Source organism: Anser anser (genome assembly GCF_964211835.1).
Source record: "Anser anser genome assembly, chromosome: 7".
In the NCBI taxonomy this organism is placed as follows: Eukaryota; Metazoa; Chordata; class Aves; order Anseriformes; family Anatidae; genus Anser; species Anser anser.
The window spans coordinates 10,521,484-10,541,062 of record NC_139727.1 but is presented as its reverse complement, the minus strand read 5'-3'; the positions used below and the strand labels follow the sequence as shown (position 1 = coordinate 10,541,062).

General features: G+C 40.3%; 2 protein-coding genes across 4 annotated transcripts in view; one reads left to right on the top strand and one right to left on the bottom strand.

The window, feature by feature from the left end:
• Positions 1–19,579, top strand: part of LRIT1 (leucine rich repeat, Ig-like and transmembrane domains 1) — a 131,509-nt gene that overhangs the window by 15,227 nt on the left and 96,703 nt on the right. The window lies entirely within an intron of this gene.
• The window catches only part of CHAT (choline O-acetyltransferase), a 36,167-nt gene continuing 16,717 nt past the window's right edge, over positions 130–19,579 (bottom strand). Inside the window, exons 8-15 of the mRNA XM_083845357.1 lie at positions 15,812–15,981; positions 13,672–13,772; positions 13,345–13,473; positions 12,054–12,176; positions 10,392–10,533; positions 7,210–7,272; positions 3,269–3,406; positions 130–1,538 (exon numbers count right to left, since the gene is read on the bottom strand). Coding sequence (XP_083701483.1) covers positions 1,284–1,538; positions 3,269–3,406; positions 7,210–7,272; positions 10,392–10,533; positions 12,054–12,176; positions 13,345–13,473; positions 13,672–13,772; positions 15,812–15,981 — 1,121 coding nt within the window. The 3' untranslated portion in view covers positions 130–1,283. The remainder of the gene's footprint in view (positions 1,539–3,268; positions 3,407–7,209; positions 7,273–10,391; positions 10,534–12,053; positions 12,177–13,344; positions 13,474–13,671; positions 13,773–15,811; positions 15,982–19,579) is intronic.

The window sequence follows — 19,579 nt, the reverse complement described above, 5'->3', positions numbered from 1 at the left end:
AGCAAGGCGACATATTTCAGTTTGAGAGAAGGTATCCGAAAATACCAGTCCTTGGAAGGATTTGTAGAGAGTTCAGGAGATAATAAGACAAAATTCAGGATTACACATAGAAAAGGTGGGAATTACCAGGTACTACATTATTTTTGCAATTGAATGTACTGTATGTTGCAGAATATGATACCATGTATCTGATATTAAAAAAATATAAAATATATATCCCTCCCAAGTGGGATAATGCAAAGCTGATATGAGTACCGCTGCTCTAAAACTGGTATTTATTGTTCTATCTTGGGGACTTCCTCATCTTGCAAGTTTGCCTCTTCATTCTAGTTATTTATTGCTCTTTGATTTTCTGTGGTTGCATACAGCTGCCCTGCTAGTCACAGGGACAGAATTCATTCCTGTGCAAACAAAACAGGTTTTAAGCAGAATTGAATTGCACTTATGCTTTGTGCTTTGCCTCTTTGTTAGATTGGATTTTGCTCACTGGCAGAAAAAAATAATTAATTCATTATGGACAAAATTCTTCCAGTTCTCTTTGATGGACCTTATCTCAAATATGCTGCTTTCAGGATGGGCATGTGCTTGAGGCCATTGCAAACCAGAATAAAGGCAAAACTACTTCTGCAGCATTTTTGGATTGCGGGAACATACAGATACTATTCTAATTTTCCTATAATCTGTTGTTGTTTGTAGAAATACATGGTGACCCCTATTAAAAATTATCTGCTTTTGTAATGTTGGAAATAGGATGGTGGTATTAAATACTCTTCATGCAAATTTCATGACTTGATGATAACAGCTTATTATTTACAATGTTATGCTCAATATACCTAGTAGGGGAAACTACTATTTTTTTTTCTTTTTTCTTTGCATGCAAACCTTACAGGAAGAGATGAAAATGATTTAGAACTACTTGCAGGGGATATTAATTAATTGGTGTGCTGCAGTATTTTATTCATGTCATAGACAAACTTAATTTTTTTTAGATGATAAAGTGGCATAAATCAATTATGGTTAGAAATAGTAGTACAATACAGGCACATATTACTGCCTCCTTCATTTCAGCCAGTGAGACCAAACCTTTTTGCTGACTCTCAGGCATGCAATGGAAGATTTCATATTTATAGGGCTTTAAATGTTGGCAACAACATAAAACACATGGCATTTCTGTTCTACACTGGAATATTACTAGTACTATCTTGCCTTTGAACAACTATGTCATTGTTTCTTCATAGGGTGGATTCAGCAAAATAATTCCTACAGCGTCTTAGAGTTTGCGGTCACTGCAATCGTGTAGCTTCTTTTTGTTTAGCAAGTGGCTTTGCCGAAGTAGAGTTGCATTTGTTGCACAGATCTCTGATTTCTAGGAGACTTTCTTCCACAGCTTTTGCCAGCATGTTTGAGGAGGTTTCTTTGCAGTCTTTAAAGCTTGAAATGCAGAATAATATATGCTCTGGCTGAGGGTTATAACATGCCCCGTAGCCGTTGGGCACCACAGGCCCATAGCAGCAGAACATTTCCATAGTAGTTGGAACCTGGGTGCAGGGAGAAGGTAAGGAGTGATTTCTGATTAATCAAGACACCTGAAATCAGCTGGTTAAGAATGAGGAAACAGATAAACAAATGCTACTAATGCTCAAAATGTGGAGAATCCCCTTTGTAGAGTATGAGTTCCTTCAGAAGTCTAGACCTGCAGCTGATATGTGGAAAGTAAAAGCTGATCTTGGTATAGAATGTGGCTGCTCTGTTTGTTTTCCAAGGTCTGAGAATTGGTATCATTTGAAGGGGATATAATGCACTTCTCTTCTCACTTGATACAGGTATTTAGCATATATAAGCTTTGTTCCTGACAGATATGCAATTTTTAATGCTGTATGTAATTTTGATATGCTCTCATGATGCATAAGACTTCTCTAAGGTTTGTAATTTCTTAAGGTTATCTTAAGGTTATGTTAACCTTCTAGTGTGAAAAGTGTAATCAATCATAGAAGGTAGTATCATCCATTTCTATATTAGCTTATATTCTAATAATAATTTATATTCTAATCCTAGTATTCATTAATTGTGATGCTGTGTAAAAGCATATTTTAATGCACCTAGGTGCTATATTTCTATTACACCTCAATTTAATCCTGGCATAATACAGGAGTGAAACACTTTCTCCTGGAGAAAATAAAAGATGTGTTAGAAATCTGTGCCTCAGACTTTGTGTACATGGGCCTTCACAAATGACATTTGGCTTTTTAATGGTGTAGAACAAGCCATTAGTCCTGCTAATAGAGCCATAGAATTGTCAGATAAATTTGCTGCGCAACAGCCGAAGGCCATAAAGCTATTCAGAAACACTCTTTGCTCACGGATAGTTTCTTGGAGAATTTATGTAGTAGGATGTTGGTTACATTCACTCATGTCTCAAGCCTACAAACATTATGACAAGATCAAATTACTTATTAAGGCTTTATGCTGTAGCATGATATTATAAGTCTTTTTTTCGTTGCGTAGTTCCAATCCATGCTGCTGGGTTAGTGTTTCAGAAAATGAATTCCTGCAGAAATTTCTTCTTTCATTAGGACTGCTACTATATGCAATGAAACATTTAATTTTTAGCTTGTATGAAACAAAGGATGTTTCCTTATTCAGAATATTAAATGTAGGAAATGTTCACTCTTAGAGTATCTTAGTACAGTTGCACGTAACTGTAAATTCATAACTGTCTAAAATGTCTCTCAATCTAAGAAGCATGTCTGCATGGATTGCAGTCTTACACTGAATAACTGAAGGCTCTTGAAGATTTCTAACACTGCTGCTTTTAAGAGTAAAATTTCCCGATGCCTCTTAGCTTTTCTTTCTCAGAGTGGCAGCCTGTCTGGCTTGTGGCTGTACAATTCACTGGAACAGAATTCCTGCTAGAGCCGGCACCTCAGGGGAGGAAGGAAAAGAAAGGAAACAGGAAGATACATAGTATGGGGTGTGAGGAAACGCCAAGCCCTTGTACAAATTTTACTGAATTTGTATGTGTGTGTTTCTAGAATTTCTGGGAAGGGCTTTGTGATGTTGTTAGGGAACTGATAACTTCAGCCAGTAGTTACTATGCTGATTTTGAAGAGCAAGACAAAACTGGATTAAAAATTTTGCAGACTTCTTGATGGTACTAGCATTTTTTTATTTTTTTAAATCTATCATTCTCACTGTGAGATACAGGGTCTGGCAGAACACAGATTAATTAGCCTTTGGTTAGCAAGACCAATGGATAGGAAAAACTCACCTGGCTGGTCGAGAGGATGAATCGATTGCTTGTCAAATACGTCTCGTCTGTAAATATCTCTGGCAGTTCCTTGAAGTGTTCTCGTGCCGCCTCTCTCAGCCCTAGTAGATGATTGTCTATTGCCATCCCAGTAATAGCCTGTGTACAACATGACAGACACCAGCAGTTAACTGAGTATGGAGGCGCTTTGCTGGCTGCTGTTGCCTTGCTTTCTGCTCAGAGCTGATGAACTTGCCTAGGGTGATATAATGCCTGTAACGTTCAGATATTGCTTGGAGTGTGTGCTTTGCTGATGGTCAGTAACTAGATGTCCATATGGTGCTTTGAAAATGTAAAAATTAGGAAGGAGATGGTCTGGAGATGTGTTTTGTGCTGCTGTTATCTGGAGTTCTGGGTGCACACAATTTCTCAAATAAATATTCTCCATGAATATCATGGAGTGGGCTTTCAGAGCTGCTGAAGGGAGCAGAAAAGGAAGGAAGCTCCAAAACACTTCCAAATAAGAACAAATTAATCTTTTGTTGCCTTACTACCTGGGTCTCACTCTGGCAGGTCTGTCATTGCATAAAAGCTAGATCCAAAGATCTAGTAGATGTCTACTACCAGATTTACTAGGGACCACAGAACAACTTAATTTGGAAGGGACCTCTGAAAGTCTTTCTGATTCCACTACATCTGAGTGCAGAGCCAATATAAGAGTTAGTTCCAGTTTCAAGTGTAGATTGGGTAGATCACAGATCTGCTAGTGTTCCCCACCGACTTCTCAGGTGGATTAGGGATTAGGATGCAGATGTCTTCTTTATTTAATTCACTGTCCAAATAACCCAATTCCCCTTCTCATTCCAGAGCTGGATTATCTCAGGGGCAGCCCTTACTTTAGCCCTCCCTCTAATGAGGCAATTGAAAACAGCAAGCGTAGGAAGCATAGGGGCATGCTGGTGTCCAGCTCTCGGGAACTAACCACTGCCAAGCCTGCAGTAAGCCTGTCCCCTGTGGGCTTACTGCGCTTGGGTCTGCTCGATCCAGCTACCTCCCACTGTAGACTTCAGGAATTTAATTAGCTGTAAGATCTTTGCCTGCTAGCAAATGTGATTGAAGATGGCTAATGGGATCAAAAGTCAGTAGAAAGAATGGGCAGACAGTACAGTTACAGGAGTTTTGTTTCTTTAGGAAACCAAGTCAGAAAGTTGGCATCTGAAGAAGAATGAAGGCATTGCCTCAGATGATCCTTCAGTCTGGGCTGACCCTTGCTGGAGAGGGCACTGATTGTATGGACTGAGCTGTGGCTCATTCCTTGGTAGCAGGCTGAAGTCATATAGGAAGTAAATGTAGAACAAGGGAAACAAGCAGCCAGAGAGAGAAGGTAGGATTTATTTTTTTTTAAAAGAATACAAGCTAGTTTTCCTCTTAAGGGGAGAATTAAAAATAAATAAATAAATAAAAGGCACAAGCTTGGTTTTCCTCTGGAGAGGAGAATCATTTTAACCACTAATGCGTGCCTGAAGCAAGGGGCCAGGAGTGCATAATCTTGTTTGGCTTATTAAGGAGTAGGCACCCATTGGGAAGGGGGCCATTTGTTCATCAGCCCAGATGGAGCAAGGATGCTGCAAAACGTAGCATGCATCAGGGTAGTGTTTATGTTGTTTTTTCCCATGGAGGGAAACTGACTTGATAATCAAAGGAAATATTTTGCTATCGCACAAGATTTATAAGGCTGTTAGCAATGACATTTTTGCAACATAGATCAATGTCATGTCTGAAGAGAGGCCGAGACAGGCTAACGAAATAAACTGTGAGTCAACGCATAGGAAAAAACTGTGCTAAATTGAATTTTAGAGCTCCACATTTAAGATAGCAATGCTACTAGTAAGCCTTAACAAGGGGAAATAAAATCATTAGATTGCTTTTTGTTTTATGAAGTAGACTTTTTTGTTTTTCTTAGGAGCTATTACATTTCAGTCTGTTACACCCAATTTACTCAGACCATGGAAGTCCTGCCCCTAGTTTAAAGGCACATCAATTAAATCTGCTATTCTGACAAAGAAAGGGGGGCTTGGTGAGAAGAAATACCTAAAGGCCTTTTTAAATTTAAAGATAAGTTAATTTTCCTATGGTGATTTTAGTGTTTTCCCATGAGCTATACTTGAGGGTGAATTTTATAACATTTTCTTGAACTGAAATTACTTGGAGGGAGGGTTTTATAGAATACATATATATATATATATATATATTTAAAGAGATGTCGTACAGAAACTCCATTGGTTGTGACCTAGTAAATCTGCAGCATGTTGTGTTCATTGTGCGATTTCTCTGAGATGGTTCAGGTGAGATACCTACTTGCCTCTGCTTTAGAGATGTTGTTGTGTCTTAGCTTCAAAAATGGTGGGTCTTGGCATTATACTTGAAACACAAAACTGCTTTTCTTCCCTGGTTCTTTTGTTTCACAGTCCTAGGAACAAATCTCGCCTCAAAGCAACACTTCACCTCTCCCGTGCTCTGGTATACCTCTGAAACCACCTCTGGACATGAATGATTTCTTGAATGTTACGAGTAGTTAAACAGCAATCAACACCGTGGGTTTGTTAGGCAATGGTCTGTGGCAAAACCATGGGTAGCAAATTCACTTAACATAGCTGGTTATTAACATGTATTAATTTCATGAGTGGTTTGACGAAGTTGTTTGTAGAGGAAGTCTGTGCTTTGTCCTGGCACAGTGGGATGTGGAGCATTACCCAGGCTCATTTGTAATCAGCAGAAAATGAGTTGTATTTGATACTAAACTGATTTCTTTGCTAAATGGTGTCTCTTCCTTTTGTTAGACACTGCATTCAGGTCTTTAAAAGAGAGCTTACTATAATTGCTTCCTCATTGTTAATGACACTTATTATAAATTACACTTTGGATCTGCTTTCCAGTATACTGGTCTGCCTGAGAAGCTGCATTCTCAGCTGCTGACCACTGACTCAATCAAAATTACTGCTTTTGTCAGCTGAGGACCAGGTCCCAGATAAGGACCTCTCACCTCTAGGAGGGAGGAACATAAGAAAATGCACAAATGGTGCGTTCTGAGGAGAAAAAAAAAACACACACAAACATCTCTGCATATGTTACAGTTTTCAAGAGCTTGTACGTAATGTTATAGCTTATGGATATGAATACCTGTAAATTTGGGGGATCTGGATTTTGCAATTGGAGTTCTATTTCTCCTGTGTGTTACACTGCAGCAAAATCAATTGCTTTTAAGCCTTGCTTACTTTTTTCATGATAAGGTGCTCAGTTGTTCAGTTGCTACTTCATCTTAGAATACCTCATTTCCACTTTTCTTGGCTTTCTGCATGGCTGTTTCATGATGGTCACAAGAAGCACAGAATAAAGGCTTATTTCATCTGGTTAGTGTTCTGCTTTGCAAATGTTTCAATACTTTTTTCAACAAACAAAACAAAAAGGAAAACAAAAAACAATACCACAACAAAAAACCTTTGTTATATTTTGATTGCAAACTCTTTAAAGTGAAGGCCATTTTTGAATTGTTAACATGTACAGCACAAAGCTTCGTGCTAATCCTAATTCATGTCTGGGACTCTTAATCATGACATTGATACAAATCATAAATGTTTAAAAGAGGCACATTCCTCATGCATACAATGAATACAGAGGGTCATGATCCATGACAGTTCAAGATGAGTGAGGTGGTCAAGAGCAGTGGTCTTGCCATTGATGTTTTTTGCAGAATTCTGCTATTTTGCTTTCCAGGAAGTGAGTTTAGGCGAATATGGCTATTTGGAGGGTGTTTGGGTCATCAGAAACTTTCATGTGACACAGTGGTTACTTTCATATTTAGAGATATGTACATTTTGTGATGCTTAGTTAATGATTGTATCTTCATACTTTTGTTGAAAAAACAACTAGTTCTTATTCAGACAAAACAGTATTTTACTTACCAAAATAGTGTAATTAGTCTGAGCTGCAATTGCATCCTTAAATCTCTGCATCTTCTCGGAATCCTGTTGGGGGAATTGAAATATCTCTCTTATTGCATAAACTCTTAAAGAAATCACATTGTCCACCAGTTAACTGGCAACCAAACAACACGCACTCTCAAAATGTCTTTTGTTCCTTGCTCAGGTGTAAGTACTCCTTATAACTGAAAAGTCATGGGGATTCAATGTCCTGCTCAGTAACCATGCCTGGCTGTGCAAGGGTTGAACAGGCTCATTGGTGGCAGTTTGAGGTCAAGGAAAGATCTGCAGCTCCTTTCCATGGATTTTGGGTGTGTAGATTATTACTAATTGAATCACTCCATCTGAAGTAGTAAAATAATCGCCGAGTGTAATTCAGTGTTTTCAAAACAGTCAGGCATCTTCTCCAGCATGGTTCATCTGGCCAATGACATTGATATTAATGAAAACTATTACTGATATTTTACTAGCTAGTCCAAAAAAAATTACTCCCCTGTGTGAAAGGGCATCTAAAATTTTTCAAGGCTGTTCTACCATGCACAGATGCCTTGGATTTCAAATAACAACCTAGTAAATTTTGGATCCTGTCAAATGTACATCAAGTCAGACGCTGCAACTTTGGGAGACCCTGAAACAGGCAGAAATAACTGGGCCTCCAGATGAACAGGGAGCCTTCAGCTCCTATGGACGATGAATGATCTTTTGAACAAAGAAATCATTTTAGAAACAATTCAAGGCCACCATCAGGGACCTTCAAAGTTAGAGTCTATTTTTTTTCATAGGGCTAGACCCAGGCCTTAGTTCCCTTATAGAGATTAAATTACCACATGCAGTCTTTAAATCTGATTAATTTACAGCTATTCAAGCAATCTCTGCAGAGTCAGATGCTATTTTTTTACAGCAAGTGTCAAATGCATGAGATATTTCTCCTTCTAGAGAATCAATCTGACTCAATCAATCTTTGGTGACTGTTCAAGCTATCATTTGACAATCATTTTTATTAGCATCAGATAGGAAATTGTTTTTAACTTGATTTGGATTAATGGCTATTAACAAACAATATCTGGGGGAGTCCAAGGCTACTTGAACCAAATGATGCATCTCTTTGTCCAAAAAAAAAAAGAATTAATCCCTTCAAATCTAGAGGCAATTTGCAGGTCTAAAGAAATCACCTTGGAATAGAGTTAAGTGAATTCTGTTTCTAATGAATCTGTGATTGCAATATATATATATATATTATTGTTATGTATATAGTTATGTATATTATTATATTACTGTACATATATGTAGTTTTGGATAGAGAGATGCTCAAATCGCAACAAAGATTTCTGTATTATGTAAGTTACTGGGAAAGAACAATTACAAATCAGTTTCAATGTCCTTTGAATCTCTCAGTGGACAAGAAGCCAGAAGAATGATCGCTGGATTGGTTTGCATTATGCTTGCACATTTCTCAGGGAGAATTAAACCATTATTCTCCCCATTTGGTACTGCCAAGGCATGCAACATGAAAATTCAGGGGGTGAGACTGAGCTCACTCTGGACTTGCATGGCATTCTTCTGCTTGTTTGTGTGAAGCAATACAATTTAGGACACTGTTAAATGTGGGCACAATCTTAGATTTGGGTAGTAAAACAGTGAGAAATGCCAAAGCTTTGAGAGAACTGCAGAAAGTAAGTCTTGGGCCAAGGAAGTTGGAAAGAGATTATTAGAGGGAACAAGAAGGATCTGGCAGAACAATGTACCAGGAGCAGGCTGGCTCCTCCTCGGAGTGCTGCTGGCCTGCAGGTACCTGTGTTGGGGCTGAGCCTATGCTGAGCACCTGACTGTGGGGGTTCAAAGTGTGCAAAGATGACAGCAGCTTCTCATGAAATATCATTACAAGCTGCGTTGTGGGCAGTCAGATGGGACACGAGTAGCAAATAACACAAGCCTTGTCTTCTGCATGGTAGTCACAGTAATGTATGATGGCATAGTCATGATCTGTCCTGAATTACCCACTCAGCATAGGAAATTACCTCTGCTTTCCTTTGAGTTATTGCTTTAACATGGAACTTATTCAAGTGTTGTTCATCATGAGCTAAATCCTGGACATGGTAACCATAAAGAGATTGAAAAAGCCGTGGAGGAACAATAACTATTTCTCTGGATAACTTTTTCCTCACCCTCTGGGGTATTAGGTCTTGGTTTACAAAGGTTCATTAATTTACACTTAGTCTACAGCCTGGCATTACTTTTAGCGATGCTGTGTTAGATGCTACTGAACAGCAATGTGAGTTGATGTTACTAGACTGGGCTTGCTCTGCAAAGTAATTCATACTGTGGCAGCGTGTTGCATCTAAACAGCCGCCTGGAAATTCCCTGTACAGCGTCAAAGTGCAGTGGGTGGAAGTGGCACACAGCGAGATGCTGAGGGAGGCTCTGCAGGGACGACAGGAGGGACAGGGGCACAGAGCTGTTCATGCAGCTACAGCTTCAGCTCTGTCAGCTGTACCTCTTTGCATGCCCAGCTAATATACAGAGTACTCATGCTTCTGGCAAACAGATGGTGGTGGCTCAAAGAAAGGTAACAATTGTTCGTTTTGCAGAATGATGTCAGGACAGTTTGGAGCATTTTTTTATTAGCCCGATGAAGCTTTTTCATCATGAAAGTTCAGTCCCCTTGGAGACAGGGACACTATGTGGCAGAAATATAGCTTTAAATCCCAAAAGATCAGCCAAAACATATCCACTGAAATCCAAGCATATGAATTATGTCACTTCACGCACTGCGATCTGCTGCAGAGCTATCTACTGCAGGGGCCCAGCCAGGTGTTCTCCCTGGTGCGGCAGTATAACAATCCCAGAACTTACCATGTTCAGCCTAGATCTCTCTAGAATTGGATCTGATGATAGCACATTCAGAAAGCAATATTAAGTCTAATATCAGATGTTTTGTTTCTTTCAATGTCTTATCTATTGAATCCTTTATATGCTTAAGTTAAAAATAAGAAAATTAAAATTTAGCTTAACAGTTGGTTTGCACCAAGAGCAAAATCTGCGAGGCCAGTTATTCAGTGCTATGCCTTGATGTTCTCAGTTAACAAAGTGAGATACTGGGGATCATGAATGTATATTTGCATAGGGTTTTGCCAGAGAAGGCAGAAGGAGACAGACCAACATACCGATAGAGCTGGCTTGCCATCAATCATTGCTTTTACAAAAGTAAATGCTTCCAAGGTAGCAGACCTAATATTGTCGACTCTACCCTCATCAAATCGGCGTATGGAAGCACTTTCATAGGTAGGGACAAGTCTCCTGTGGCATCTGAGAGAATGAAGTAAGAAAAACAAAGACTAGTTATTTCCAAGGCATCATAAGGACTAAAAGAAATATAGGCTTGGTACACTTTACTGTTACAGCCATGATATTATTTTTTGCATAGTATTCATCCTAATGCTGATAGAATTCAATAAGAAACTTAAAAAAGATGAATGCTCACTCAACTCTAATATGAGGAGCTGCATACAGCAGTTTACATTTTATTTATGTATTGCCAGTAAAAAATGACTTGCTGTGTAAAAACAAGGCTAGTAAAACTAAAATCTACTGAAAGATCTCAGGGAATGTTTTATTTGTACTGCATCATAAAATAATTGTGTAATTAATCATCTACTTATAGGACTGAAATATGTTTTATTTAAAACAAGGAAAAAATGAACTCTGAGTGTCAATGAAAAACAGGAAATTAATAAGAGAAAAGCATGCTTTTTGAGACTGAGCTGGAATGAAAACCCACATTGCAAATAGAGCACAGATTGTTGTTTAATTTGGACCCAGGACTATAGCTACCTTTCCTTGCTTCAGGAGACTGACTGTGCCTTATCTACTTTCAGTTGAATCAGGGGTCTCAGTTATGATGTAGCTGTCCCTGAGGCTGTGGGTTTTTTTTGCATATGTGGGATTTAAATTATTGCTCAGATTCAGATGAAAGTCTTGGACCAGGTCACTGTTGGAGTTTGGTCAATGGAATACGCAAAATGGATGTTCAACAGATGTTTATGGAGTACACAAAACGTGTTAGGCATCTGTTCATTTTGGCTAGGTAAAGACCACTTCAGGATTTAATTTGACATGATAAAGAATTATTCGTGTAATAGGCTGTTCTGCAGGAAACCATGCAACCGATCTCTAGCCTGGAGCATTAGCTGTTCTGACAACGTATAAAGCAGCTTTTAACTCTGATAATACCATGGAAATTAGAGGATATTATTAAATCTTGGGATGCCCGTGAAGGCAGTAGCAGAAGTTACTGTCCTGTATAGGAACTCTGATCTGAAATCCTGCTGTAGTGTTTTTCCCTGTGGGCATTTTACCCCCCTGCATATGTTAGGGGGACATGTATGCAGAGAGCTATGGGTTATTGTCACAGTTCCTCCCAAGCTGTCCTCAGTGGCAAGGAAGTGTTTCTGGGACTCCATAGCAGCTCCTGCTGCCACAGGTGGTAGGACTTTCTGCCTCTCCCTGCCACATCTCTCACCCTCTTCTCTGCACCAAGCTCAGGACAGCTGTGGGGAGGGCAGTGGCTGGGAATAGCATCTGGGGGAGACAGGGATGGGAAGGCAGAGCAAGGAGTGGGAAAGGCAGTGAGGAAAAGGAATACTCTGTCTCAGAGCTGGGCGGCAACTTCTTTTCTGCCTGACTTACCGTTGTTAGGGTAAATCGTTTGTTTCCATGCAGGGGGCATTTTTTTGGGTGTTAGGGAAAAACTGGACCCTCTCTATAAACAACTAATTGTGAATTCTCCTCTCCTGCTACCTTGTTCCTATGGTTTGAGTTAACCTTACCTGTAAAATGCCAGCTGAAGTGCTACTTGAATGTAGGCATCCGGGCTAATCTTCTGTTTCTTAATAAACTCCTTTCCATAGTTTTCAAACTTGTAGGCGATGAAGTCCAGATTTTTCACCATCCTGGAAAACAAGCAAAGACAGTTACCACGGGGGGGATGCCAGAATCTCACGTTCCATTTCAGACTGTAGATAAAACCCAGAGAAATGTTCCTGCCTGTACCCACAGAGGTTAGGTGGCTTCTGCTGTGCGGACAGTCCTGGCCTTGGGTAACTTCTTCCTAGTCAGTGACTTCTATTCATACTGGTTCTAGGCTGGGCTTGTAGTCTGCGGCCTTAACATGAGCTGTGGTACTCAGGTCCATCTGCGTAACATCCCCCCCCCCCCCCCCTTTTTTTTTTTAAACCTAGTGTTTTCACTCCTGAAGCCTAAGTCAGAGCCTCCTTTGTTCAGGACAGATTTCTGTAAGATTTATGAATGTGAGAAAGGGGTCAGTTAAAAACCTGTTGGAGGCCATAAGCTCCTCACAAGTTTCAATTTAGAGGACTACTACCTTTATTTAAAAACAAAAAGGAATTACTCTGCATCCTGAATGTTTGCATACTTTCCTGCATGCTTCTAGCCACTTTGAGGCTTGTCCAATGCACTGGACACTAGACATACAGCTGATCATATAATTGTGTTAATTCTCTACAGCGAGTTCATGTCAGCACTCAGGCCTGTGACCTAAATAATTTGAAGAAAATCTCTCATTGTCCCCCCACCCCCTCAGATCATGCAAATCTTTTACAGTCTGGAAACACAATCAGAAGAATTAACCTTTGTAGGAGCAACATGGATGTAAACAAATAAAATTCCTGAATTCAAATTGTTTATTCAAACCAGTTGTAGTCTACTGTCCCGTATACTTATCCCCATTGCCCTGTCCTCTGCTTTAGTAAGGTCAAACCTATAAAATGTACCCATAAAAATAGAGGACCTGCACCATTTGCATCCTGTGCAGACAATACTTTTTTTTTTTTATATACCTGTGGTGGTTACTTTTTCTAGTATTTAAGTGAGAGGACTACAATGGTAGTGCAATTCCTGAATACCATGAAGTAGGCCCAGCCCAATAGGGTACCATCCTGCTAAGAAATGCTAGGTATGCCCATGCTTAGCTGTGTTTGGGAAGAGGAGGAGCAGCAGGGCAGGGGGAGCCCTCTAGGAGAAAATCCATCCCTGCTCACAATGTGCTGGGTAGCTCCCAGCTTGCAGTCGTTGTTGAAAAAAGTGAGGACTATGTGCTACCTTTGGAGTTTTTCTGCTGATGATGCCACGTGTGCCTGAATTTCAGGGGAACATTTCCATCTTAGTCTCCGTGGAGCAGGAAGCTCACTTACTGAATCAGCTCGGACTAATTTCTTGGAGCTTTCTTTCCTGTTAGTATGTGAGAGAAAAGTCATTAAGCTCACGGTGAGAGTCTATTTGTCAAACACGGCTTTTTTAGCAGGTGAGTGACTAGTTTCCAGCAGCTGAACAGGACTTAGTGGCCCTGTGCACCAGGGGAAATTTGTTGCTGGCGGAAACTTCCCGGGGCCGGAGCGGGTACAGTAGCTGCACTGAAAAGGGACTCACATGTGCTTGAGCAGGTGTTCAGTGCACTGCACCAGTACGATGCCATCGAAAGGGGAATGTTCACACACGGTACCGCAGACTCCGTCTCTTCCTACCACAAACTAAGTAAAGGAGAGAACAAGTGCAAGATATGTAGTGAATAAATTGTAGGTTACTCACAATGGCAGTCTAAAAAGTGATGATGTCATTTCTCGTTTCGAGGACTTCCTTGACTTAAAGATCAGTGGAGACTTATAGAATTATCATGGGAGACTTTCTTGTCCTGTGAAAGTCTTTACGTTTGAAGCCTTTCATGCTGCTGTTTTGGACTGAGGCCAATGAGAATGTAAACTTTAATAAATTCCCATTGTAATCTGGAAATTGGATTTAGCATCTGCTTTATGGTACAGAAAACCCCAGTCACTAAAAAAACAAATGAAAAACTCCACAAAAAACAGGCTGAGGTTCTTCCCCAGCTGGGAGTAATGCAACTACTTTACCTGGGAAGTCCCTTAGTATCACATTTTATTACAAGTTTCATATCAAGTGAGCAAGCTCATCCTTATTTGATAGCTTTCTCATGGCTTGTTTTACTGTTCTGCTTCCTCATTGTGTTTCTGGTGATTTTATTCATTCCCCTCATCCTCCTTGATTTCATTGCATACTGGTATAACTGCTGCACTGCAATTTAGTGATACCCTCTTGCAGTCAGTTATTTCTGCACCTCAAACAACAGCCGAAGTCTCAGAGCAAACTGCAACCTGTCTCATGTTTCCCGACCTTTTTCTTGATCCTCCAGCCCCCTTCTTCTGAAGCATCTCTGGCTGGACTTTTCCCACTCAGCTTACTGCGCATTTGTTCTCATGTACACGTCCTTCCTCCTTGGTCTCCAGTAGTTTCCATGAGGCTTTCACAGAGTGTGTGTGTGATGCAGAAAGTTTACCTGGATGTTTTCTGATGTCTTACTGCAAAGCTGAAGATGGTTATGGAGGGAAAGAGCAAGTCTTACTGTGGGAACGGCTATCTGTGAAATCCCTATTTGCATGAAAGAAAATGGGATCTTTTTCCCCCGAACAATTTCTCTTCACCTTTGAACTACTTCTGGCCTGCATACATCACACCAGGTGCAGCGCTCCTGTACACTATGCAAATGTATTTGTTTCCCACTATGTTCTGACAGTAAATGAAAATAAGATCTTGTTTATTCTTGTCTTGAAACGTCTTAACTAGTGGCCCTGCAAATAACAGAGGAGTCTAACCACAGACAAATGGTTCTTAAAGACAAATGTTTCATTCTTTAAAAACACAGCACTGGAGTCTGCTAACGATGTCATTTGCAGTGGCATAAATCAGGAATGACTACTGAAATAGATTTGCGCTAGGATAAATCAGTGCAAATGAAATTTGTTTAGTGGTCTCTCTTTTCATGTTGCCGTTCTTAGATATGGCAAAAGCAACAAGCGTTGCGCAACCAGTGGATCAGTCAAGGTTTTTTCAATTTTTCATGAGGTGTCAACAGTGTTGACAGTTGGAGATTAATACATTGCTTCACCCTGAGTCTATTGCAAACTGTGAAAATAACAGTGTGACACTTTCAAATATGACAATCAAAGCCTGATTGGGAAAGAGGCTTGAGAAATCAACACTTCCAGGAAAGTCTTGACAAGAATGTTATTAAATGAACACGTAGTCTGTTAAGTGGAACTTAATACTAACTTAAATACAGACTAAATTACAAACAGTAGCATTTCTAGGATGTAAGGAAAATGTGTAAGAAGAGAAAACAGGGAAAGCTGTTGTGCTTCTCTGTTTTGTTTTGGACTGTTTGTCCAGCATTTTTTTTCCACTTGATTGAGTATAATAAACGTGTACTGCTTTTTATTAGAAGTCTGCCTATCTGTATGCCTGTCTATCTCCCTCTCTCCTCGTGTGTAAATGGCAACTTCATGGGAGGTGGAAGTGTCCCTGTGCTGGAGAAGACCCCTGGCCAGCGAGGCAGTAGGTCTGCTTTCCCTGCCCCACAGGGAGCACCAGCCCTGCCCAGTGGATGTGGACACCACCTCCCTCTCTCTCCCACCTGCTTCTAAGTGGTCCCTACCACAAGCACAACTGAAGTTCTTTGCCACGTGCAAGTAATATCATAGTACTGTAAGGTTTTTACCTGCATAGGTTTGTCATACCAGCGATTGGCCCCGTTTTTATGGTAGCCTCCCCCATGTAGCAGTTGCAATGCCATGTTTGTATCATTGAGTTCCACCCCACTCGGGCTGTCCAGGCACACCAGGCATATGCATCGTTCAATCATATCAAGAGAGTCACGGTTAGTGGAGTCTGGAGATAAAAGAGTAAAATGTTCACATCTTCTTACCTGTAGTGCAAGACTGGCTGGGGAACCTGCTGCCTTGGACAGCATCAAAGATCTGACTGTCACTCTGCCATGAGCTGCTGTCTGCAGAGCTCTCAACAGAGAGAACAGAACATCCTTGGTGCAAGGAGACATTACACCAAGGCATTCATTCATGTGTTAACTTCTGTGTGATTCAATATGATCCCATAATATCCACTTTCTGACATTAATTTTCTGAAGTACTTATACTACCAAATAGATCTATTTTGTTCTTACAGCAAGCGCTGGTTACTTATTTTATATGTAACAGTTACAGAGAGGACAGGTGGAAAATGGAGAATTTCAGAGCTCATGCTATTGCTGCAATGCTGTGGTATTCTGCTGTGGAGCAGTAGGACCTATGCTGCTTTTTGCTGTTCTCACATTAAAACCCTTTTCTGGACAAGAAACGGCAGGGCCCATGTTGGTTTTGCGTTGTTCTTGCATCAAAACCCTTTTCTCTCTTTTATCACTGATCATTTATTGTTGCAATGCAAATAACCCCTGGACAGGGTATACTGCCTGTATCACATGGATAAGGTTGTGACACAGTGTTGCCCAAACCATTAGTTGCCACCTTCCACTTCCCCTCTATCACTTGTGTGTTTCTGAATATAATGTGCTTTTTCTGGCTGCTTCTGAGTAAAAAGTAAAGGTAAGGGTTTGCTGTGCTTCTGAGGGCCAGCTTGAGGCACAGGAATTATTTAATTTTGAGGACTTAATACAGCTCTTAATTGAAAGGGTAGAAGTGTGGAACCTATAACAAAGACTTGTTTTATTCAAAAGCATATAACATCATTAATTGCTATTAAATGGTTGTTAACGAGATCAAAGGATAAAGGACTTTTAAACATTGAGTTAAAGTTCCTTCCACTCTTTACAGATCAGCTTTCATCTGTTGTTTTTGCCAGATTTCATGAAAATGTTTGATTGAAAATGTTTTTAACTAAAGATGTGAATTCAGATCAAAATTTCTTGCAAGTTTGTGCTAAGTTCAGCAAATCTGTGCCCAATTCAGGAGATGCATTTGAAATATGGAGCAATTTCAAAATGTGCATATTTCTAGGTTTTGCAAATATGAAAAGTAGTTTGATCCTCTAAAAGAAAAGCGTTTTTCAAAGTTTTAAAAAAAATCCTTTTAGAAGTGAGTAACACAAGTTAGTAAGGAGCTAGAAAACAACACATGCTTGATATCCACGGTCATTCTCCAGGCTCAGTGCAGAAAAAGCGCAAATACGCGATAATGGTTAAAGGCAACAAGAGAAGGAAAGGCAGGTGATAGGGAAGGAAGGGCAGGCTGGGAAGGAAGCAGGGAGCTGTGGCCTCTTGCAGGTTGTGGAAAGGTGATGTCTCTTGCTGTTTGTTGGCTCCTGCAAGGGAGCACTGGCAGCCAGGGACCCTGAGGGACAGAGGTGGCCAGCCTGGCTTCCTGCAGGCTGCATGGGGACATGGTGGAGCACACGGTGCCTAGTCTTCTCTTGCCCACAGAAACAGAGTCCTAGGGAAGACACCTGGTGTTCCTGCCAGCTCCTAGAATGACATGAGCTTGTAATTGATTTCCTGGTTCCTATGGGCACATAGGCTGAACTGCACCAGATGCCAGTGACCTGTGCTTCCCTACAACATGTGAAACACTGGTGGCCCTGTGAGTTGTCTTCTAAGGCACTCAGAAGCTTTATAAAGGATAAGTAGTGTCCCTGTCCTCTTGGCTGTAAAGTTCTCTTAGTATGTGACACTTGTTGGCCTGAGAGTAATGGTGGTATTTATTCCATTGATGCTCTGGGCACACAAACACAAAGGCTGAAAAGGGCTGTGTGAATGAAAGTTGCCCTGTATACACAAGCTGCTGGTATTTGTGGACAGGCATCTTCAAGGAAAAACTGGATAGTGATTTACAAAGTGCTCACAGTTTGCACAGCGCTCTGCTTTATGTTATCTGATGGCTTTATAGATATTGTATTGTGGCTGCTGCCCTCACATCACTGACAGATATAAAGCCCTTTTGCTGACATATGGCTTCGGGGTAGCATGATTCCAGGTATTACAGTGAATAAAATTAAGATCTGCTAGAAACGGGAAAGCAGTTGAAAGATGTCCTTACAGACAAACCAGGCATGTTCAGAGAGCTGATCAAACACTGACAAAATTATCATATACAGCAAACAATGGACTGCACAAGAACTCAAGAACCATGACTTGGGATGGGAAATAAATCTTTCAGAAAGAGCTAAAACAGAGAAGCACTAGAAAAACCTAAACCCCTGCAAGACATTTTTTTTTTTCTAATGCACATGAATACATTGACTTGGCCAGTCAGCTTTGGCTTTGTTGAGGTTTTGGGATTTTGTTTTAAAAAGGAAAAAATGCAAAGAAAGTCCTGTAATTGAATTCAGATACGGTAGGCATGAGACAGCAGCAGCCCCTATAGTAGTAAGAATGCACTTTCTCTACTCAGGAGAGTGGGTTAGTTATACAGCCTGAATGCAGTTAAAATACTGACTGTATTTATAAATCAATGACGTCTGTGTTTATTACAATTCCTTTAAAATTTTCTCACTTAGAAGACCTTCCCTCTACTTGGTGTCTATGCAGGCATATGTCTCCTTTGTAAGCTCTGCAGGCTGCTGTTTGTCTTTTCCTTCCTGAACCATCCTCTTTTCTGGCCCAGTACAGAGCAGTTGTGGAGTGACTCCTTCCACCTCACACTGCTTCACCAGCGGCTTTTCTATCCCTCTGTTAGTTACTGTTGTAAGAACAATAGGAGTTGGATTCGGTGATCCTTGAGGGACCCTTCCAACTCGGAATGTTCTATGATTCTAACATTTTACCACTGATAAGGAAGAAAAACGGTCTGTTGAGTCTTGTATCCTCCGTATGTAACAGCAAAGCGTTGTACTATTTAGAGGAGCTGCGCTAATGCAAGTGGTCTAGGATGGGATCCCTGCTTAGATCCCTTTGCTAGTGCAGAGTCTGTTTTTTTTCAGCTCCATAACTAAATTGATTTGCTTCATCATTAAAATGAATATTTTGGCAAATGCCAAGTAATCCAGAAACACCACTGAGATGGTTCTACTAGTTTTTGTTGATTTTTTTTCTTTTTTTTCTTCTTTATGACATGGGATTGCAAACATTATTTAGCTGCAAGCGTCAAGGTGTACTCACTGTTTCACCAAAAGGTGCAGCCTGAAAATAAATGATTAGGTGTTTATCTTGGTTTTCATTAAAATACAGGAATCTTTCTCTTCCCTGCTTTGAAAAAGAAAAGAAGGAGAGAAAAAAGCCTGAAGATGAAACTGGTACCGCATTATAGGCTTAGACAGTGAAAAGCAAATAACAATATTTTTTGAAATCTCATTTTGTTTTGCTTTCTGCACATTGAGATTGCCTCAGAGAATTACTATCTACATAGACAACTTTCCAGCTTCAAGTAAGAGCTAAGGAAGTAACATGGATTAACACGATGGTGACAAATCACTACTCTTTTTGGCATTGGATCTACTCTGTTGAGTTCACTGAATCACAAAATTGAGTTCGGTGACTGTA